The 22,441-nt window shown below is 42.8% G+C and overlaps 1 protein-coding gene across 7 annotated transcripts in view; it reads right to left on the bottom strand.

The window, feature by feature from the left end:
* Positions 1-22,441, bottom strand: part of LOC128703690 (serine-rich adhesin for platelets-like) — a 616,714-nt gene that overhangs the window by 410,503 nt on the left and 183,770 nt on the right. For all 7 annotated transcript variants that reach the window (XM_070101310.1, XM_070101305.1, XM_070101303.1 and 4 more), the window contains one exon: positions 11,842-11,993. In XM_070101310.1, the coding sequence (XP_069957411.1) occupies positions 11,842-11,993 (152 nt within the window). The remainder of the gene's footprint in view (positions 1-11,841; positions 11,994-22,441) is intronic.

Genomic DNA, 22,441 nt, shown 5'->3' with positions numbered 1-22,441 from the left:
TACTATGCTTGAAATTACTATTACTATGCTTGCTACTATTACTATGCTTGCTACTACTATTACTATGCTTGCTACTACTATTACTATGCTTGCTACTACTATTACTATGCTTGCTACTAACTTCTACTATGATGTTTGCTGCCTACTACTACTGCTTACTGCTTTTGCTACTATTTACTTCTATATGCTACTATGTACTACACAAATTATGTAATGCAGGTTATTTTAACATTTTATGACTAATTATTACATTTCACTTGACTTTTTTTTGTGCTAAATTATTTACAAAGTCAGAGGGCTCTTCAAATCTCGACTTCTACAGAGTTATGGAACACAGGATTTGTATATTTACATATTTGAGGGTGCACCTGTAATGTCTGTCATCCATATATAATTTAAATTTTGATTCCAATAATTTTGGCACTTGATGCCTCTTATAGCCCCTTTTCTCGTTCTACCACTTTGTTGAGCCTTTCAGCTCCTAGATTTAGTTTCATACTTGAAACAGTTTCACACATGGTATAGATAAATATCACTATTAGCTTCATGCCATTTTTTTTATACTTTATTTAAAACAGCATATACAAAGACCTGTTAAAAACACCTCAAATATGACAATATGAGAACAGTGTTATATACAGAATCACCACACCTCTCTTAACAAATTACAAACACATACATTATAACTGAATATGATCGCACTTCATACACATATTGGATCACCCCGACACAAACATATACATTATATTGGATCACCCCGACACAAGCATATACATTATACTGGATCACCCCGACACAAACATACAGGAGCATATATTTTCTTATATTATTACGTTCATTGTACAGTGGACCCCTGCCTAACGTTGGCATCACACAATGTTAAATCCGCCTAGCGATACATTTTATCGCTAAAATTTTGCCTCGTCTAGTGCTAAAAAACTCGCTCAACGTGATTCATCCGAGACGCGTCCATGTGCGGCCTGAGCCAGCCTCACTTGTTCCACTGGTGGCATTGTTTACAAGCCAGCCTCCGCGGAAACATCCAAGCATACAATTGGAACATTTCATATTATTACAGCGTTTTTAGTGATTTCACCTGCAAAATAAGTCACCATGGGCCCCAAGAAAGCTTCTAGTGCCAACCCTGCAGGAATAAGGGTGAGAATTACTATGGATATGAAGAAAGAGATCATTGCTAAGTATGAAAGTGGAGTGCATGTCTCCGAGCTGGCCAGGTTGTATAGTAAACCCCCAATCAACCATCGCTACTATTGTGTCCAAGAAAACGGCAATCAAGGAAGCTGTTCTTGCCAAAGGTGCAACTTTGTTTTCGAAACAGAGATTGCAAGTGATAGAAGATGTTGAGAGACTGTTATTGGTGTGGATAAACGAAAAACAGATAGCAGGAGATAGCATCTCTCAAGCGATCATAAGTGAAAAGGCTAGGAAGTTGCATGAGGATTTAATTAGAAAAATGCCTGCAACTAGTGATGATGTGAGTGAATTTAAGGCCAGCAAAGGTTGGTTTGAGAGATTTAAGAAGCGTAGTGGCATACATAGTGTGATAAGGCATGGTGAGGCCGCCAGTTCGGACCACAAAGCAGCTGAAAAATATGTGCATGAATTCAAGGAGTACATAGACAGTGAAGGACTGAAACCTGAACAAGTGTTTAATTGTGACGAAACAGGCCTGTTTTGGAAGAAAATGCCAAGCAGGACCTACATTACTCAAGAGGAAAAGGCACTCCCAGGACATAAGCCTATGAAAGACAGGCTTACTCTGTTAATGTGTGCCAATGCTAGTGGTGATTGCAAAGTGAAGCCTTTATTGGTGTATCACTCAGAAACTCCCAGAGCGTCCAGGCAAAAGAATATCCTCAAGGCTAATTTGTGTGTGCTGTGGAGGGCAAACAGTAAGGCATGGGTCACTAGAGACTTTTTCTATAACTGGTTACACCATGCATTTGCCCCCACTGTGAAAAATTACCTAATTGAAAAGAAATTAGACCTTAAGTGCCTCCTGGTGTTAGACAATGCCCCTGGTCATCCTACAGACTTGGCAGAGTGACTTTGTGGGGACATGAGCTTCATTAAGGTCAAATTTTTGCCTCCTAATACCACTCCTCTCCTGCAGCCCATGGACCAGCAGGTCATTGCAAACTTCAAAAAACTGTACACAAAAGCTCTGTTTGAAAGGTGCTTTGTAGTGACCTCAGAAACTCAATTGACTCTAAGAGAGTTTTGGAGAGATCACTTTAATATCCTCAATTGTGTAAACCTTATAGGTAAGGCTTGGGTGGGAGTGACTAAGAGGACCTTGAACTCTGCTTGGAAGAAACTGTGGCCAGAATGTGTAAACAAAAGGGATTTTGAAGGATTTGAGGCTAACCCTGAGAAGCATATGCCAGTTGAGGAATCAATTGTGGCATTGGGGAAGTCCTTGGGGTTGGAGGTTAGTGGGGAGGATGTGGAAGAGTTGGTGGAGGAGGACAATGAAGAACTAACCACTGATGAGTTGCTAGATCATCTTCAACAGCAAGAGGCCAGACCTGAGGAAAATGGTTCGGAGGAGGGGAGAGAGAAATTGAAGAAGTTGCCTACTTCAAAGATTAAGGAAATATGTGCAATGTGGCTTAAAGTGCAAACCTTTATGGATGAAAATCACCCTTAGACAGCTATTGCAAGCCGTGCTGGTGACTATTACACTGACAATGTTGTGAAACACTTTAGGAATGTCATAAAGGAATGAGAGGTACAGACCTCTATGGACAGATAAGTTGTGCGACAGAAGTCCAGTGGCTCTGAAGCTGGTCCTAGTGGCATTAAAAGAAGAAGGGAAGTAACCCCGGAAAAGGACTTGACACCTCAAGTCCTAATGAAAGGGGATTCCCCTTCTAAACACTAAGACCATCAACACTCTCCCCTCCTTCCATCCCATCAATCATCACCAGATCTTCAATAAAGGTAAATGTCATGTAACTGTGCATGTCTTCTTCAGTTTGTGTGTATTAAAATTAATATTTCATGTGGTAAAAAATTTTTCTTTTCACACTTTTGGGTGTCTTGCACGGATTAATTGGATTTCCATTATTTCTTATGGGGAAAATTAATTCGCCTAACAATAATTTCGCCTAACATTGAGCTCTCAGGAACGGATTAATAGCGTTATGCGAGGGTCCACTGTATTTATTAAAAACACCTTATACCATATACATAAATACTATACATATTCCCATTGAATGCAAATAACATGAACATACACCATACAATAAAAACACCATATAGTAACACCTGCCCTATACAAAGCACCAGTATCACACATACTACTGACTATTACATTACCCTTCACCATCCTACCCCAATACCCTACCAAAAAATTATAAAATTAACACATACAACCAATAAACAAATCGAACACATTATCATATATTTTACTTCATTGAATTTAATAAGCCAGCCCATGCTGCGGTCGTGCCAACAAACTCAATCTAACCAACAACTAGGCACACTTTTGGCACTGATAACAATCCTGACCCAGGATACACAGTATAAAAGTATCAGTACATATATCTCTATGTATGTCTGGCACATTCGCCAGGTCCCGTGCGGTCAATCAACCACAATCCCAACAATGAAATACATACATTGCATAAATGCAACATATCCCCCAACCATTTCTCTCACCCAATGCCATGATGCAATAAGCCATGCAATCCACACACAGCCAAAAACAGAATACACATTACATCATATGTTTCTATGGATTACCTTGCCATCCATTCCTAGGGAGTAACAGCTCTCTCCTTATATGCACCACCACATCCACTCACACAACCACGTTCACCACAACCACACATCACACTGATACCACAGCAACACACCCCCTGTGCATACCCAACCCTGGAGACAAGCCTGTTCTATCCCCTGAACCTCAACCCCCCTCCCTTTCACAAGGCTAACAGCGCTCTCACATTCATACTACGATACCCCTCTGGGAAAGCCTGGTCCCAGCTACTTCCATAAATCCCCCTATTACAACGGCGACCATTCTGTAAATGGTCGCCGCCAACACCCTCTTGCACACTTTGCAATCCCCATTTCCTCTCATCGCCCAGGATACAAAAACAAAATTCACAATTATATACGTGATTGCACGTTGCACAGACGCCTCCACGCCTCCCACATCCAGACTTAATACCCTCAATACTGATATCCCTCCCCCACCCTCCCCAGGACCTTACTTATCCATTCCTTGATACCCCCTAAATTATCACAAAAATACTCCACATGAAATGCTGTCTCCCTATCCCCACACACCCGACACTCGCCCTCCACCATCAACCCTCTTTCTTTAAGCTCAGCACCCTATGGCAGTATACCATGAAGAAAACGGAACAATACCTCTCGCACCTTTGGTCGCACGCACAACCGTAACCTTTCCCATATATCCTCCCATGCATACATTGGGTAAATACCCTCAGCCTTCACAACCACCTTCGCCCCTACGGCATGCTCTAAAACACCCACCCGAGCTTTAGTAGGTTCCCAAACATGCAGCAATGCCCGCAACACATCCTCACACACCCTCATCTCCAACCCTCCCCACCACATTCGCACTTCTTCATGTAAATCATTCACGCCCCTCCCCTCACGTCCCGGCACACGGCGTAACCCCCACTTTAAATAAATACACTTGACTCTTAGCCATAAGTCAATCATCCCCAATCCCCCTCTGTTGACCAGTAGCGTAACCACACCCCTACTCAACCATTCACATCCTAAACCCCACAGAAAATGGAAAACCCTCCTTAACAGTTTTGTAACATCCGGACCCGCTAACGGATATACAGCTGCCACATGCCAGACTTTACTATATAACAACACATTCAAAACAACTGCATGCTGATGCATTGTCAAATGAGTTGGTCTCAACCCATCCAAGTGCCCCACCACTCGATCCACAAGTCCAGAATTAACAATCCTCGCCTCTCTCACACTACCCATATACACTATCCCACACACCTTTATCCTGTCCACCATATTCCACCATATATCCCATCCCCAACTCTCTCTCCCCACCCAATCTCTTAAGACCAGCAATTTCGATTTCCCCACATTCACTCGTAAACCCTCCCACCCTCTATAAAACAGGTCTTGTAAACAGGCAAACAACAACTGAGACAGGGGACAACCCTGCCTAATACCCCAACCCAAGGATACCCACTCCCCCAGCTTCCCATTTACCTGTACACACACTCCCACCCCTTTGTACAAGGTCTCTGCCCAATGTACCACCTCCTCCCCAAAACCCTGCCTCCTTAATATGTACCACAACGCCTCACATTCACCACTGTCATACGCCACCTGCCAATCTAACGCTAAGACACCCCCTTGGTCTCCCCTCTCAACCCTTCCACAAAATCCTTTATAATACCATGCCTGTCATACAGCGTCCTCCCAGTTACTCCATACTGTCCTCTTGCAACCACTCTATCCACCACACACTTCAGCCTATTTCCCAGAATTTTTGCAGAAATCTTATAATCAGCACACAATGATATCACCCTAAAGTCCCGCACCGTGTCTGGTCGCTCACCTTTTGGCACTAAAACTACAACCGCAGTCCCCTGCAACCTGCCCATCCTCCCTTCCCTCTTCATCGTATTCATCAGTTTCACAAAGAAGGTCTTCAAAACACACCAATGGCTCACATAGAACTCGCAGGGCAAGCCATCCAAACCTGGTGCCCTACCTTGTGTCATCCCCTCCAAGGCCCTCCACACCTCCCCTTCTTCAATATCCCCCCCCAATGCCATGTGATCACTGCCACTTAGCACACAAGATACATTCTCCCCCAACCCCCTGAAAGCCCCCACATCCACCCCTGCACTCAGTAAATATCCTCCAAACCACTTATCCACGTAATTACTCATTGCTTCCATTGTTCGTAACTCCTGTCCCGCCCAATACCCACTTAAGTCCTTATGTACCACTAGCCTATCAATCACCATAGCCATACAGCGCTGCCTCTGTCCCCGTAACACACAGGCCGACGGTCGATCACCTCACACCACCTCTTCCAATCCACCCTGCATTCTCACCGCATCAAATCTGTCATTCTACAAATCTCGAATCCGCTCCTTTAACAACTGGATTTCCTCCACGGAATACATCCCAGCCTGCGTGCCCCTCTCATAACCCTGCAACCGACTCTCGAAATACTGTTGCAGCCCATACGTCATCCAACCCTTGTACTTTCCCATCGCACATAAAACTGCCGGATCCTCTCCTTAGCTACCCCATCCCACCACCCCAATAAATCACCCACATCCCTACCCTCTCCCCACAAATCCTCCCACATTGTCCTGAAATCCAACCCCACCTCCTCCACCCCAAGAAGTCTCACATTCAGCTTCCAATACCCTGGATACCTCTTAGGCAAGCCGGCCCAAGTCAAGTCCTCATAAACGGCTCTATGATCCGAGTATACAGCATCCACCGTATGCACGCTCATCATCCGCACACTCCTCGTTACATATAAGCTATCTAGCCTGGCCGCATAACCCGTCTATGTAGCTTCATGCCATTAGATTACAATGAATTCAGTTTTCAACAGAACATGGTATAGTACAGGGTGTCCACAAACAACAATCCCTGATTTCAAACAGGTATAACATGTAACTTTATTTTAATTATCTTTCACAGTTAGTAGCTTCAGATGCAGGATTTCATTCAGTTTCATGTGGCGCACATTTGAGTATTTTTAATGCTACCCTATACCACATGAAACTGAATGAAATCCTACATCTGAAGCTACTAACTGTGAAAGATTATTACAATAGTTACATGTTATATCTGTTTGAAATCAGGGAGTGTGTTTGTGGACACCCTGTACTTTCAAAAGTACATGCCACTACTGGCTGCAGTTTCTTAAAGAAAAAACCTAGAGCATATGATTGATAATTTGAAGTTGTGAACAATTAAACTTGTATGTAAAGGGTTCAAATTAAGGTTAATGCCTTATTTGGTAAACATTTGTTTTTAAAACGGTTCACTATGATCCCAGATGATTTAATATTTTATTTTTTTTCCAGGATCTCCCAAATGCGATGAATGCCGCAGAGATCACTGATAAATTAGGTTTGCATTCTTTGAGGAACAGAAACTGGTATATTCAGGCTACTTGTGCTGCAAGTGGAGATCGTCTCTATAAAGGTTTAGATTGGCTGAGTAACCAGCTGAAGAGTGCAAATCGCTAAGCACCAGCAGCTCTCACACATTTAAAAGCTGAACTAGTGGGCCGTGATTATTTAGGTTCCTGGCTTGGATAAGGCTATTATTGCCCGTTCTGCACAGAAAAGTTAGTGATGACTAAGGAAAAACTGGTTCTGGAAAAAAAAACGTTATTCAGTGTCACAAACACTGTGAATCTGTAAATGAAAGTTGTTGTGCGTGATTTCCTGCAAGATAGCACTAATTCAGACACTAGATGGTGCCTGGGCATGGGAAAATGTGGACAGAGCAGCAATGTTACCTCACCTGAGGTATCAGCAGTGTGTGAATGACTATAATAGTGGTGAAAGAGAGAGAACAAGCCTTGTTTGTCCAGTTCACCATCAACCATCACCTTCACCATCAACCATCACCTTCACCATCAACCATTATCTTCACCATCACCTTCACTATGAACCATAACTTTCACCAGCAACCATCACTTTCAACGGTCACTATCACTGGCTTATCATTCTTAATCAAGCTATCAGAGGAATGTTTCTAATAGTGGGTACAGAAGACACTCTGAGCTTCAGTTCACACGTGAGCGAAACAGCTCACTTGTGAGCGAAATGGTCCACTTGTGAGCGAAACAGCTCACCTGTGGACGCACCTACTGACTACTAGGTGAACAGGGGAAGCAAATGTAATTAAATTAGCTTATACGTATCGCCTTGCCCAGGATGCGACCCCCTTAAGTACCTACTGACTGTTAGATGAGAGAGAGAGAGAGAGAGAGAGAGAGAGAGAGAGAGAGAGAGAGAGAGAGAGAGAGAGAGGTGGGTCATCATTATCAATCTTATTCGTCATGCAAAAATTAATACACACACCACATTATCCCTAGTTAGGTAGTGGTTTATCCTAATCAGGTATTGGCCTATTCTAGTTAGGTAGTGGCTTATCCTAGTCAGGTATTGGCTTATCCTAGTTGGGTAGTGGCTTATCCTAGTCAGGTATTAGATTATCCTAATCAGGTACTGGCTTATCCTAGTCAAGTATTGGCTTATCCTAGTCAGGTACTGCCTTATCCTAGTCAAGTATTGACTTATCCTAGTCAGGTATTAGCTTATGCTAGTCAGGTAGTGGCTTATCCTAGTTAGGTAAAGGCTTATCCTAGTTAGGTGTTGGTTTACCCTAGTTAGGTGTTGGCATATCCTAGCTAGGTGCTGGTTTATCCCTGCCAGCTACAATTTGATCCTGGAGAATACACTAGACCTCATCTTCACTAACAATGATGATCTGATAAGAAATGTCACCATATCAAAAACAATATACTCAGATCACAACATAATTGAGGTTCAGACATGTATGCGTGGAGCCCCAGACCGACATAATGAGACTAGTCACGAGGGAGCATTCACCAAATTCAACTTCAATAACAAAAACATAAAGTGGGACCAAGTAAATCAAGTCCTAACCGATATAAGCTGGGAAGATTGATACATTGTATCAATCGCATCTGCTAGAAAAATGACAGGATGGATAATGAGAACCTTCAAAACTAGGGAGGCCAAGCCCATGATGACACTCTTCAGGTCACTTGTTCTATCTAGGCTGGAATATTGCTGCACACTAACAGCACCTTTCAAGGCAGGTGAAATTGCCGACCTAGAAAATGTACAGAGAACTTTCACGGCGCGCATAACGGAGATAAAACACCTCAATTACTGGGAGCGCTTGAGGTTCCTAAACCTGTATTCCCTGGAACGCAGGAGGGAGAGATACATGATTATATACACCTGGAAAATCCTAGAGGGACTAGTACCGAACTTGCACACGAAAATCACTCACTACGAAAGCAAAAGACTTGGCAGACGATGCACCATCCCCCCAATGAAAAGCAGGGGTGTCACTAGCACGTTAAGAGACCATACAATAAGTGTCAGGGGCCCGAGACTGTTCAATTGCCTCCCAGCACACATAAGGGGGATTACCAACAGACCCCTGGCAGTCTTCAAGCTGGCACTGGACAAGCACCTAAAGTCAGTTCCTGATCAGCCGGGCTGTGGCTCGTACGTTGGTTTGCGTGCAGCCAGCAGCAACAGCCTGGTTGATCAGGCTCTGATCCACCAGGAGGCCTGGTCACAGACCGGGCCGCGGGGGCTTTGACCCCCGGAACTCTCTCCAGGTAAGCAACACAGATCCCAACGTATGCCTAGAACAGATTAACTTGGTGGCACTCGATGTAAGCACAAGGCTTATTCCTCTAAGAAAAAGGAGAAGTAGATGTAAAATAGAAAGAGACAGGCGCTCCCTTTACAGGCGACGGAAAAGAATAACAGAGCGGCTAAAAGAGGTCAATATATCTGAAATGCGTAGGGAGACACTGGTCAGAGAAATAGCAAGCATCGAACTCAAGCTAAAGGAATCTTATAGGAGTCAGGAATCGCGGGAAGAACTAAAAGCCATAAATGAAATCGAAAGAAACCCAAAGTATTTCTTCTCCTATGCCAAATCAAAGTCGAGAACAACATCCAGTATTGGGCCCCTACTTAAACAAGATGGGTCCTACACAGATGACAGCAAGGAAATGAGTGAGCTACTGAAGTCCCAATATGACTCAGTTTTTAGCAAGCCGCTAACCAGACTGAGAGTCGAAGATCAAAACGAATTTTTTATGAGAGAGCCACAAAATTTGGTTAACACAAGCCTATCCGATGTTATCCTGACGCCAAATGACTTCGAACAGGCGATAAATGACATGCCCATGCACTCTGCCCCAGGGCCAGACTCATGGAACTCCGTGTTCATCAAGAACTGCAAGAAGCCCCTATCACGAGCCTTTTCCATCCTATGGAGAGGGAGCATGGACATGGGGGCCGTCCCACAGTTACTAAAAACAACAGACATAGCCCCACTCCACAAAGGGGGCAGTAAAGCAACAGCAAAGAACTACAGACCGATAGCACTAACATCCCATATCATAAAAATCTTTGAAAGGGTCCTAAGAAGCAAGATCACCACCCATCTAGAAACCCATCAGTTACACAACCCAGGGCAACATGGGTTTAGAACAGGTCGCTCCTGTCTGTCTCAACTATTGGATCACTACGACAAGGTCCTAAATGCACTAGAAGATAAAAAGAATGCAGATGTAATATATACAGACTTTGCAAAAGCCTTCTACAAGTGTGACCATGGCGTAATAGAGCACAAAATGCGTGCTAAAGGGATAACAGGAAAAGTCGGTCGATGGATCTATAATTTCCTCACTAACAGAACAGAGAGAGTAGTCGTCAACAGAGTAAAGCCAGAGGCAGCTACGGTGAAAAGCTCTGTTCCACAAGGCACAGTACTCGCTCCCATCTTGTTCCTCATCCTCATATCCGACATAGACAAGGATGTCAGCCACAGCACCATGTCTTCCTTTGCAGATGACACCCGAATCTGCATGACAGTGTCTTCCATTGCAGACACTGCAAGGCTCCAGGCGGACATCAACCAAATCTTTCAGTGGGCTGCAGAAAACAATATGAAATTTAACGATGAGAAATTTCAATTACTCAGATATGGTAAACACGAGGAAATTAAATCTTCATCAGAGTACAAAAATTCTGGCCACAAAATAGAGCGAAACACCAACGTCAAAGACCTGGGAGTGATCATGTCGGAGGATCTCACCTTCAAGGACCATAACATTGTATCAATCGCATCTTCTAGAAAAATGACAGGATGGATAATGAGAACCTTCAAAACTAGGGAGGCCAAGCCCATGATGACACTCTTCAGGTCACTTGTTCTATCTAGGCTGGAATATTGCTGCACACTAACAGCACCTTTCAAGGCAGGTGAAATTGCTGACCTAGAAAATGTACAGAGAACCTTCACGGCGCGCATAACGGAGATAAAACACCTCAATTACTGGGAGTGCTTGAGGTTCCTGAACCTGTATTCCCTGGAACGCAGGCGGGAGAGATACATGATTATATACACCTGGAAAATCCTAGAGGGACTAGTACCGGACTTGCACACGAAAATCACTCACTACGAAAGCAAAAGACTTGGCAGATGATGCACCATCCCCCCAATGAAAAGCAGGGGTGTCACTAGCACGTTAAGAGACCATACAATAAGTGTCAGGGGCCCGAGACTATTCAACTGCCTCCCAGCACACATAAGGGGGATTACCAACAGACCCCTGGCAGTCTTCAAGCTGGCACTGGACAAGCACCTAAAGTCAGTTGCTGATCAGCCGGGCTGTGGCTCGTACGTTGGTTTGCGTGCAGCCAGCAGCAACAGCCTGGTTGATCAGGCTCTGATCCACCAGGAGGCCTGGTCACAGACCGGGCCGCGGGGGCGTTGACCCCCGGAACTCTCTCCAGGTAAACTCCAGCAAAGATATGGTTATCCTACATCAGGCTGATATCGCCTTTCCCAGTCAAATATCGCCTCTTTAAGCCAAGTATCACCTATCTAATTTGGTTCCCTCTAATTCTAGTCAGATATGGTGGAACGACCAGTGGGAAGGATGGAGGGAACACTCACCTGGCAGGAACGACCACTGGGAGGGATGGAGGGGACATTTACCTGGTAGGAACGACCAGTGGGAAGGATGGAGGGAACACTCACCTGGTAGGAACGACCACCAGTACCATCCTCGTCGTCGTCGTTGTCGGTGTCGGAGTCGGTGGTGGAGGCGGTGGTGGAGGAGTCGGAGCCAGTGTCGGAGTCGCTAGTCAGTGTGTTGACGTAGAACTCCATCATGGCTCTCTTCCCGCTCTCTGTCGGAGAAAAACGTAAGAACGTAAGAGATACGAGCACTGCAGAGTGCCTACTGGCCCATACTACCTAGTAATCTAACCTAACTGTTATACAGTACCAACAACTTGATGACTTAGCTACATGTGCAATACCTGGGAATCTTTATTTTGAATATGTTTCGCCAACCCGATTTTTTTTATATTCACTGGAGACAGTTTTAGATAAGGTTATCAGTCCCTCAGTATTCTTCTAGACTAAGGGACTGATTGAACAAATGAAGAAAAGAAGACAAATGGAAGCAGCCCAGCCACCGTGGAGAGAAGACGTCGTCGTTCCTGCTCTTCAGCTGAGCAACTCGGAACACTGTTGCTCAAGAATTTTCTTGGGTTATCCTGAGTAGTTCTTCACCAGAGCTGAGAGGAAACTTGCTTGCAGTCACTTCGAGCCCCATCCCATCAAGAGGGTAAGGCGGTGACTTGCTTGCTTGTTCACCCCTCTCATCCCCATCCCCCCATCCTTCCCCATCCTCCCCTCACCCAAACATCAACACTGGCCCACACACTTAACACACTACATACATTGCTATCCTTCTGACTTTCCTATCTTCTTTTTCGGCAACTTCGCTTTGGCGAGTTAACACAAGGCATTTTGACCATCCGGTAGCCCGTGTGTTTTTTTTTTTTTTAAATCCGGCCGATCTTTGCCTTGGGCCCTTTCCCCTCACTACTCGAGGGTAGGCTATCTTAGGGGCTGACCTTCATAAGTCAGCTGAAATAGGATGTTAGGTTAACATTAAGGAAAGATCCCTTTTTGTTACGAAACTCCTCTGCCAGATGTTCCTTCCTAAACATCATGGCGAGGATACGTGTAAGATTACGCATTGATGGTAATCAAATGTCAATGAAAGAAATTCTAACATGTATTTGCTCCAACTCAACTGTTGCTCCAGTGGATGTTTTTCAAACCCACGCTGGAGCAGTACTTCTCCTCTCTTCGGAAGAAGAGTTACTTCAACTGCTGAAGCATGATGTGCTTGAAAAACTGAAGACTTCTGGTGTTACCCCAGTTGCACCTGAGAGCTATCAAGCTCAGAGGACTGTGTTCGTGGCCAGAATCAACAGTTTCATGAAGCATAGCACAGTGAATGAAATTGTGGAGGACATTAATACAGAGAATTCTGAATTTAGGGCTGTAGAAGCACATAAATTCTCGAATCCTAACAACAACAAGGTAACCTTAAAGTTAATACTTGAGACACCTGAGGAGGCCAAACTTGTGTGTCAAAATGGCTTCAAATGTTTTGGCACCAGATGTACACCTGACCAAATTTCTCTTGAACGCTTTGTCAGTGTGACACAATGTTTTAAGTGTTATGCCTTTGGTCATCACAACAACAAATGCAGTACTCAAGGGCAGATTTGTAGCATTTGCTCTGGCCAACATTCGTATCGAGATTGTAACAACAAAAATACACCCAAATGTGTCCTCTGCAATGGAAAACATCATGCTATACTATACATCTAAAAATAAGCCTAAGTCATCCCTGACCCAGGGATCGCCCACCTCGCAAACCCAGGTTGTCAACTCCCCTCAACCCGATAAGTCAACAACTAAACATAACAATGCCCCAGAAAGTGGTGCCTACTCTCTCGCTATAGAAGCTGATCCTGTTGAACAGGAACTTTCCCAAGGTAACTCACCTTGCCTGCCTAATATTCCCTTGGAGCCTCCACAGTCTCCCATTAACTCTCACGAGCCTCTGCTTCCTGTAACAGGGAATAACACACCTCAGTTTTCAGATGATGACTCTAACGATTCTAATGAGTCTGTTAATATTACTACCTCTAGTGAAGATGATGGCATTTTTAATACACAAGCACCTACGCAAAAGTTCCCTCCTCCTCTTGACGAGTCCAGCAGGGATAGTGTGGATACAACACGTGACATTACTTGCAGGCGTTCAGACCGCAGTACACGAGCGAAGTGCAAGAAATAATGGGGATTACAATTTTTCAACTTAATGTTCAACATTTCTTTAATAACCGTTACCTTCTTGAGGTTGAACTACATAACTACAATCCCGATGTTATACTTTTGAACGAGACAGTTGCAAGAGTTGATCAACATATTAAATTACGTGGTTACTCTACTGTGGAGAAATCGAGAGGACCCTGTAGTGGTGTAGCAATCTTAGTTAAATTAGGCTATACATTTAAAAATATTCATGTTGATGAAGATAACATTCTTGCAATAGAAATGACAACGTCTCATGGACAACTAGTGACAGTAACTGGGTATTTTCCCCCGAGACAACCATATATAGAGTCAATTCCTCTACATAGGATATTAAGCAGAAATATTCCAGCAATTCTAGCGGGAGATTTTAATGCTCATCACCCTGCCCTCTTCAACTGTGGAGCTGGTATTCCACTGGGTGACTTAAAAGGAAAACAACTCTTTAATATCATGACAGCTAGAAACTTGTCATTTCAAGGCCCATTCTTTAAATCGTACATTGGACCTCATCCAGGGACACCAGATATAGTACTGACAAACAGAGACTGTGACATCTTTCACTGTCGTATATCTCCTGGTGGAAATGTAGGATCTGACCATATCCCTGTTATAATAAAACTACAAACTTCTCCATTTAGAATACCTGTACCTCCTAAACCCAATCTTAACACCCTAGGATTTGACCCCTTCAGGGCATATCTGGGTGAGGATGAAATTGTGTCATTGGAAAATCTACCTTCCAATGCAATTGATGATGCAATCAGGTCCCTGCATAATCGAATTATTGAAGCTACTAATGCAACTTGCCAATTAGCTTCCACAAAGATATACCAACAATGTAAACCTACTAGGGAAATTAGAGACAATTTAAGAAATTATCAAGCAGAATGTCGAAGGCATCTTCAAACACGACAACCACCAGCAGCTACACTGCACCGATTAAGGCAAGAATTAATTAACATGATTAGTCAACACAAACGAGACATATGGAAACTTCTAGTTCTTCAAGTTAATCAGTATCAACGTGAACCAGCAAAATTTTGGAGTAAGATCCGACAACTTTTAGGGGCAAAGCACAAGGCTCCTAACTACCTAGTTCATACCTTCACTGATGAGGATGATGAAGATGTTGAAATTAAACTTGATGATTCACAGGACCAGGCTAATTTGATGGGTGATGTATGGGAGAAAATTCTCTCCCACAATAACAGTCGTCAATTTAATAATAATCATTATCAGTTGGTCAATGAATGGAGAGATGAGAACTTGGATGATCTACAACCACTACCTTCCATCGATACTTCAACTCTTGAAGATACCCACCCGCTTACTAGAACATTACTAGAGATGAGTCAAGTTATTGGAAGAATGAGAAATAGAGCCCCTGGTCTCTCTGGAATAACAATGAAACAAATAAAGTTCCTCCCCAGAAATTGTAAACAGTCTTTGGTAAATATCTTTAATGCCATCTTGGCCTCAGGACATTTTCCAGTTGTTTTTAAGACTGCTACGATGATCTTTCTTGCTAAGCCCAATAAAGACATCCACCAACCTGGGAACTATAGACCTATATCTTTACTTGAAGTCACTGGAAAAGTTCTTGAGATCATTTCCAACAGACTGAACTACTATATGGAGTTTAATCACCTTTTTACTGAAAAACAATTTGGCTTTAGAACACATAGAGGTACCAATCATGCAATAAATATTTTCGATACTGTAGCAAGTCTAAAACATCCGGGCAATCTTGCCTTAATTGCCACCAGAGATGTTCATAAAGCTTTTGATAGCTTATGGCATGATGGTCTTATATACAAACTTATTGACCTACCAGACCATAACTGGACTTTTCTCAGATTAATATATAACTTCTTAACTCAAAGAAAAATCATTCCCACCTTTCATGGCAAGTCGGCAGAGCCTTTTATACCAACAGCTGGTGTCCCACAAGGTTCTTGTCTCAGTCCAAGAGTTTAATGATACAATTGTGACACAGTTTGCAGATGATGTTATTCATGTCGTCTCATCAACTCCGGTAACAGGAAAATACAAGTATGAGAGAGTCATAGAAAAAATGAATATTGAACTTCGTAGAACATCTAATTGGGAAAAGAAATGGAGAATTACGACTAATCCTGACAAGGTCCTTGTTAGCACGATAGGATGTTTTGCATCAACCATCAAAGATAAAGGGGGTATCTCCATCAGAGGTACACCTGTAGCCATTAGAAACCCTAACAAGATTTTGGGATATGAAATAGACAGGCTGCTCCACTCAACATCTCATGTAACTAAAAAGATCAATATAGCCAAAGCCGGTCTTAGCAGTCTCTTTCGATTCAATCAAGCTCCTCAACATGTCAAAAAACATCTGTATAAAATGATAAGACCAATACTCGAATACCCTTGTGTCCCAATGTCATTAACAACAAAGATCAATATGCTACGGTTACAAAGGGTCCAGAATAGAGCTCTTCGCTTTATTACCGATACCAGGAGGAGAGACAGAGTTAAAATGGCAGATTTACGCATACAAGATATTACTGCCATAAATGTACGCCTTGACACCCTAAAAAAGAAACAACTCTATACAATGCACGAACTATACATGCCAGATAGAGAACATCCTATACAAGTGGTAAATACCACGGATTATACCATCAATACTCCTCCTCACAGGACTCAAAGAATGACTCTTCCACAGAGGGTCCGTCGTTTTATTCATAAAGCTGATTACCCTCGACCCATGATATTGAGCAACCTCCCTGATGAAGAAGATTGGGTAACACCAGAACCCTTCTATGTATACTGAGAAAATCATCGCCCCCAATTAGGGAGACATCTTATATAACTTTCTAATGTAAAAATTATGCTGTTTACTATGGCTGGACACCACCTGTAAGAAGCCATTGTCACGTAATTATAAACCTGCCAGAAAATTATTGCCTTCATTGTCGTATAAATATCCGTTGTGCAATCGCAAAAAAAAAAAAAAAAAAATCAATTGCAACTTGTATATTTACTACCAATTCAGTCATGTACTTATATATCTGTTATAAGATACACAGAAAGCTCGCGGTCGGCAGGATTCGAACCGATGTTTGGAAGGCGGCATAGTTCCTTATGTGACACCTTAAACCGCTAAGCTACAGATGCCTCAAAACGCAAGGCAGCCTAGTTACAAGCCATGTTTTTTCCTAGGCAGCCTGGTTGCAAGCCATGTTTCTTCCTAGCCCCAAGATCAAGAGAGTTTAGGAAAGACCCTATGTGGGGTGAGCTGGGGAGATGGGACAGGCGAAGAATAGCGTTGGAGAGTAGTGTCCACAGTCGTAGAGAAAGTGCCAGGGCTTAACCCAGCAGCTAGGAGCTCGTGTATGTTCCTAGCGACGGGCACACAGGGAGTCTCAAGTATGGTGCTCGTGTATGTTCCCAGTCCAGGGCGCACCAGGAAGCCTTACATGGCATCCGTCTATTTCATTCTCTTTTTGTATGTTCTGACCACACGAGTGATAGTATATCAATGCACCACGCAGAAACAGCGGATCATTTATAATCAGGGATCCCCATTATTATTATAATAAAAACCAAGCGTTAAGCCCACCTGGGTCATACAGCGCTGCTCAGGGGGGTCCCAAACTCCTACCCGAGGGCCTCATGTGGTCCTTCTAGGAAATGGATGCGGCCCTCACATAGAATTATTCACTTTTATGTAGGTTCCACCCTCCACATTGTCAGCAAATGTAAAATATTTAAAGCCATTTTACACCAAAACCTTATTGCCGCCTCTAACAACCACCTGTCACTTCCGGTGCGCATGATTTATGTGGATATGACTGGCAAATGTGGCCATTCTTTAAATTTGGCTTTTCAGATTGGCCCTTTCATACTAAAACATCGGGGACAACTGGTTTATATGATAGGATCACAAAAATAAGTACTATTATAGGCCTACTGACTTACTGGTCAGGTGTGTCTCACACTCTACCATTAACACTCCTGACAACATACGAGAAACGATGCACTACTACCGATCCTTGAGAGAGAAACGTTGCCACAGTACAATGTCACACTAGTTGCACTTGTGTCCTTTTTACCTAACATATTGTCGGTAATTTTACCAACATTATCACAGGATGGATATAGGCTGCACAATAAACTAGCCTCTTCGGCAGAAAAATTTAATCGGCAGTAGGCCTGCTGATCAGGTCCAGCGCACACCTAGCCATTCCAAGTTATAGGAACCTACGAAAATCTCTACAGCAAGCCTACTACCCATTACTAGGAAGCCTCAGCACAAACTTAAATATTTTGACTTGTGTATCTGTCCAACTCGCTCCACAAGCCTGCCAATAGACATGAGATTTGATAATAACAAGTAGATAGATAGTCTGAAATACTATTATAATAAAAAAGAAGATAGTCTGAAAAGATGTGGGATTTTCTACAGCACGTACAATTTAATCATGATATACGTAGCTACAGTGTGTGTTCGTAGATATAAAAATATGTTGTGTTTGAGAGGTTCAGTGAAGAGGCTTCAGGTTCTATTTCCAGGCCAGAGTAGACGAATGAGCAAGTCTGCAAGACTAGACGTATGAGCAAGTCTGCAAAACTAGACGTATGGGCAAGTCTGCAGACTAGACGTATGAGCAAGTCTGCAAAACTAGACGTATGAGCAAGTCTGCAAAACTAGACGTATGAGCAAGTCTGCAAGACTAGACGTATGAGCAAGTCTGCAAAACTAGACGTATGAGCAAGTCTGCAAAACTAGACGTATGAGCAAGTCTGCAAGACTAGACGTATGAGCAAGTCTGCAAAACTAGACGTATGAGCAAGTCTACAAGACTAGACGTATGAGCAAGTCTGCAAGACTAGACGTATGAGCAAGTCTGCAAGACTAGACGTATGAGCAAGTCTGCAAAACTAGACGTATGAGCAAGTCTGCAAGACTAGACGTATGAGCAAGTCTGCAAGACTAGACGTATGAGCAAGTCTGCAAAACTAGACGTATGAGCAAGTCTGCAAAACTAGACGTATGAGCAAGTCTGCAAAACTAGACGTATGAGCAAGTCTGCAAAACTAGACGTATGAGCAAGTCTGCAAAACTAGACGTATGAGCAAGTCTGCAAAACTAGACGTATGAGCAAGTCTACAAAACTAGACGTATGAGCAAGTCTGCAAAACTAGACGTATGGGCAAGTCTGCAAGACTAGACATATGAGCAAGTCTGCAAAACTAGACGTATGGGCAAGTCTGCAAAACTAGACGTATGGGCAAGTCTGCAAAACTAGACGTATGGGCAAGTCTGCAAAACTAGACGTATGGGCAAGTCTGCAAGACTAGACGTATGAGCAAGTCTGCAAAACTAGACGTATGGGCAAGTCTCCAAAACTAGACGTATGGGCAAGTCTGCAAGACTAGTCGTGTGGGCAAGTCTGCAAAGACTCCTTAAACAAAGAAATATGGGTTATGAAGGGTGATTAACAAGGATAGTTGCGATTCGTTTGTTGATATGAGGAGACGTTCAATAGTGAGATGACCTGTGTCAGTAATGAGTTGACCTGTGTCAGTAGTGAGTTGACCTGTGTTAGTAGTGAGACGTTATGTGTCAGTAGTGAGACGATATGTGTCAGTAGTGAGACGACATGTGTCAGTAGTAAGTTGACCTGTGTCAGTAGTGAGACGACATGTGTCAGTAGTGAGTTGACCTGTGTCAGTAGTGAGTTGACTTGTGTCAGTAGTGAGTTGACTTGTGTCAGTAGTGAGACGACATGTGTCAGTAGTGAGTTGACCTGTGTCAGTAGTGAGACATGTGTCAGTAGTGAGTTGACCTGTATCAGTAGTGAGTTGACCTGTGCCAGTAGTGAGTTGACCTGTGTCAATATTGAGTTGACCTGTGTCAATATTGAGTTGACCTGTGTCAATATTGAGCTGACCTGTGTCAATATTGAGTTGATCTGTGTCAATATTGAGTTGGCCTGTGTCAATATTGAGTTGACCTGTGTCAATATTGAGTTGACCTGTATCAATATTGAGTTGACCTGTGTCACTACTAAATTGACCTGCATCAATACTGAGTTGACCTGTGTCACTAGTAAACTGACCTGTGTCACTAGTGAGTTGACCTGTGTCACTAGTAAATTGACCTACATCACTAGTAAATTGACCTATGTCACTAGTTAATTGACCTATGTCACTAGTAAGTTGACCTATGTCACTAGTAAATTGACCTATGTCACTAGTAAATTGACCTGTGTCACTAGTAAATTGACCTATGTCATTAGTAAATTGACCTGTCACTAGTAAATTGACAATATCACTAGTAAATTGACCTATGTCACTAGTAAATTGACCTATGTCATTAGTAAATTGACCTGTCACTAGTAAATTGACTATGTCACTAGTAAATTGACCTATGTCACTAGTAAACTGACCTATGTCACTAGTAAATTGACCTATGTCACTAGTAAATTGACCTATGTCACTAGTAAATTGACCTGTATCACTAGTAAACTGACATGTATCAATAGTGAGTTGATCTGTGTCACTAGTAAACTGACATCTGTCAATAGTTAGTTGACATGTGTCCAGTGAAGACTTGTATATGTATTCTCTGTGCTACGTCTTCTGAAGTGTTGGGGATGTCTTCTCTGAGTTCTGAGAAGCTGTACCATGAAGTTGGGGAAAGCTAGGAAGATACGACTTATTAGATAGGAGAACAAGAATAGTCATTCCAGAAGTTAGCAAGAAGGTACAACATCTCAGAGAGGAGGAGAGTGTTCTAGTAGTAGGTAACTCCCAGATTAGATTTACAGATGGGTCTTTTTGTATCAAATTATTGTGCTAGATAGTACCAACAAGTTGATGAATAAGACACATGTGTAACCCTTGTGTATCTTTATTGTTAAATGTTTTGCCTGCACAACTTGCATCACAAGCCGAATATAATAGGTCTAGTTTTCAGGTGATCAGTCCCTCAGCTTTGGCAGGTGTTGGTCAGTCCCCAGGTTTTAGGGAATGATCATCTTCCTACCAAGGCTGACAGACTGATCACATTATCTCCAGTGTTACATTCGCTAGTATTCGACTGAAGAATCCTGTTGCGCAGGCAGAACGTTTTGACAACATACCCAAGTATTGCACGTGTCTTATTCATGTTCATTTTTCATAACAAGGATAGGTAGAGGGTATGTTTTCCTGGGCTGGGATAGAAGATATAGCTAGCACATCAGAGTACATTATTACTAGTAATAGGACCAACACTGTTATCTGCCTCAGTGTTGGAGATAATGATGTTGAGAAGCATAGCAGAGAAGACCTGCTTGCCAGGTATAGGAAAGCAATATAGTGGAACCCCAGTGTTTGAACTTAAGTGGTGCCTAGGTGGTGTTTGAACTGCGAAAAGTTCAGTTACCAAAACAGTATTTCCCAGGCTTTAATTATCAGCCTAACACACTGTAGGATACTGAACTGACTCTTCCAAAAAGTCTCTGAGAGTTAGGTCAGTGTCAGAGGTCACTTCAAAGCACTTTTGAAACAGGGTTTTTGCATAAAGTTTTTTTACAACCGAATTTTAAACAAGTCAGTACATTCAGATTCCAGGAAAACGTTAATTTTTTCCCTAAAAAATTTTCAGACACCGGTTTGTTCAAGGTCCAGTATGTTCGAACACCAAGGTTCCACTGTACATGTATATATAATTAGGAAGATGGGAGGGATCCTTGTCATATGTAGCATTCAGCCATGGAGAGGGTTTTGTAACTGGTATTGACTGCTAGCTAGACAAGTACTGCAAAGGAATGGCAGTACTCTGAATTCATTGTTTTACGGAAAAAATGACATGTATGCCAAAGATGGATGCATTACCTAGGGCAGGGGTGGCAGTATTAGCCACTTAGTCGAGGAGGGGGGGGTTAAATTGAAAAAAAAATATGGGTGTGTGTGGAATAAGAAGGAAATTATCAGTGGTATATAACACCAATATGATGATAAATAAAACATGTGTAACATATGGGTATCTTTATTTTGTAGATGTTTCGCCATCTAGTAGCTTTATTAATACAATACAAGGACATACTGTAAACTGAAGACTGCAGAAGAAGAGGTAATCAGTCCCTCAACCTCACAGAATTATATTCAGAAGACAATAGAAGATTAGATCATCAGTCCCTCAGCCTCGTAGAATTATATATAAAAGACAGCAGAAGATTAAGTAATCAATCCCTCAGCCTCGGAGCAGGTGTCCACCACCGTAGTCTTAATGACTCGAGCACAGGTAGGAAGATGGTATCTTTTATACTAGTCAGATAGGGTGTAGCAGATGAAGGCACCGTTACAGAGGGGCGGGACCCACCAGTGGCAGTAGGTCATGCCCAAGAGTTAGCACCAGACAAGCCTGGCCCAAGACCGGGCTCTAGGAGCAGAAAAACTCTCGGAACTCATCAAAGATATA

Source organism: Cherax quadricarinatus, chromosome 76, assembly GCF_038502225.1.
Source record: "Cherax quadricarinatus isolate ZL_2023a chromosome 76, ASM3850222v1, whole genome shotgun sequence".
NCBI lineage: Eukaryota > Metazoa > Arthropoda > Malacostraca > Decapoda > Parastacidae > Cherax > Cherax quadricarinatus.
This window is presented reverse-complemented; position numbering and strand designations above follow the sequence as displayed.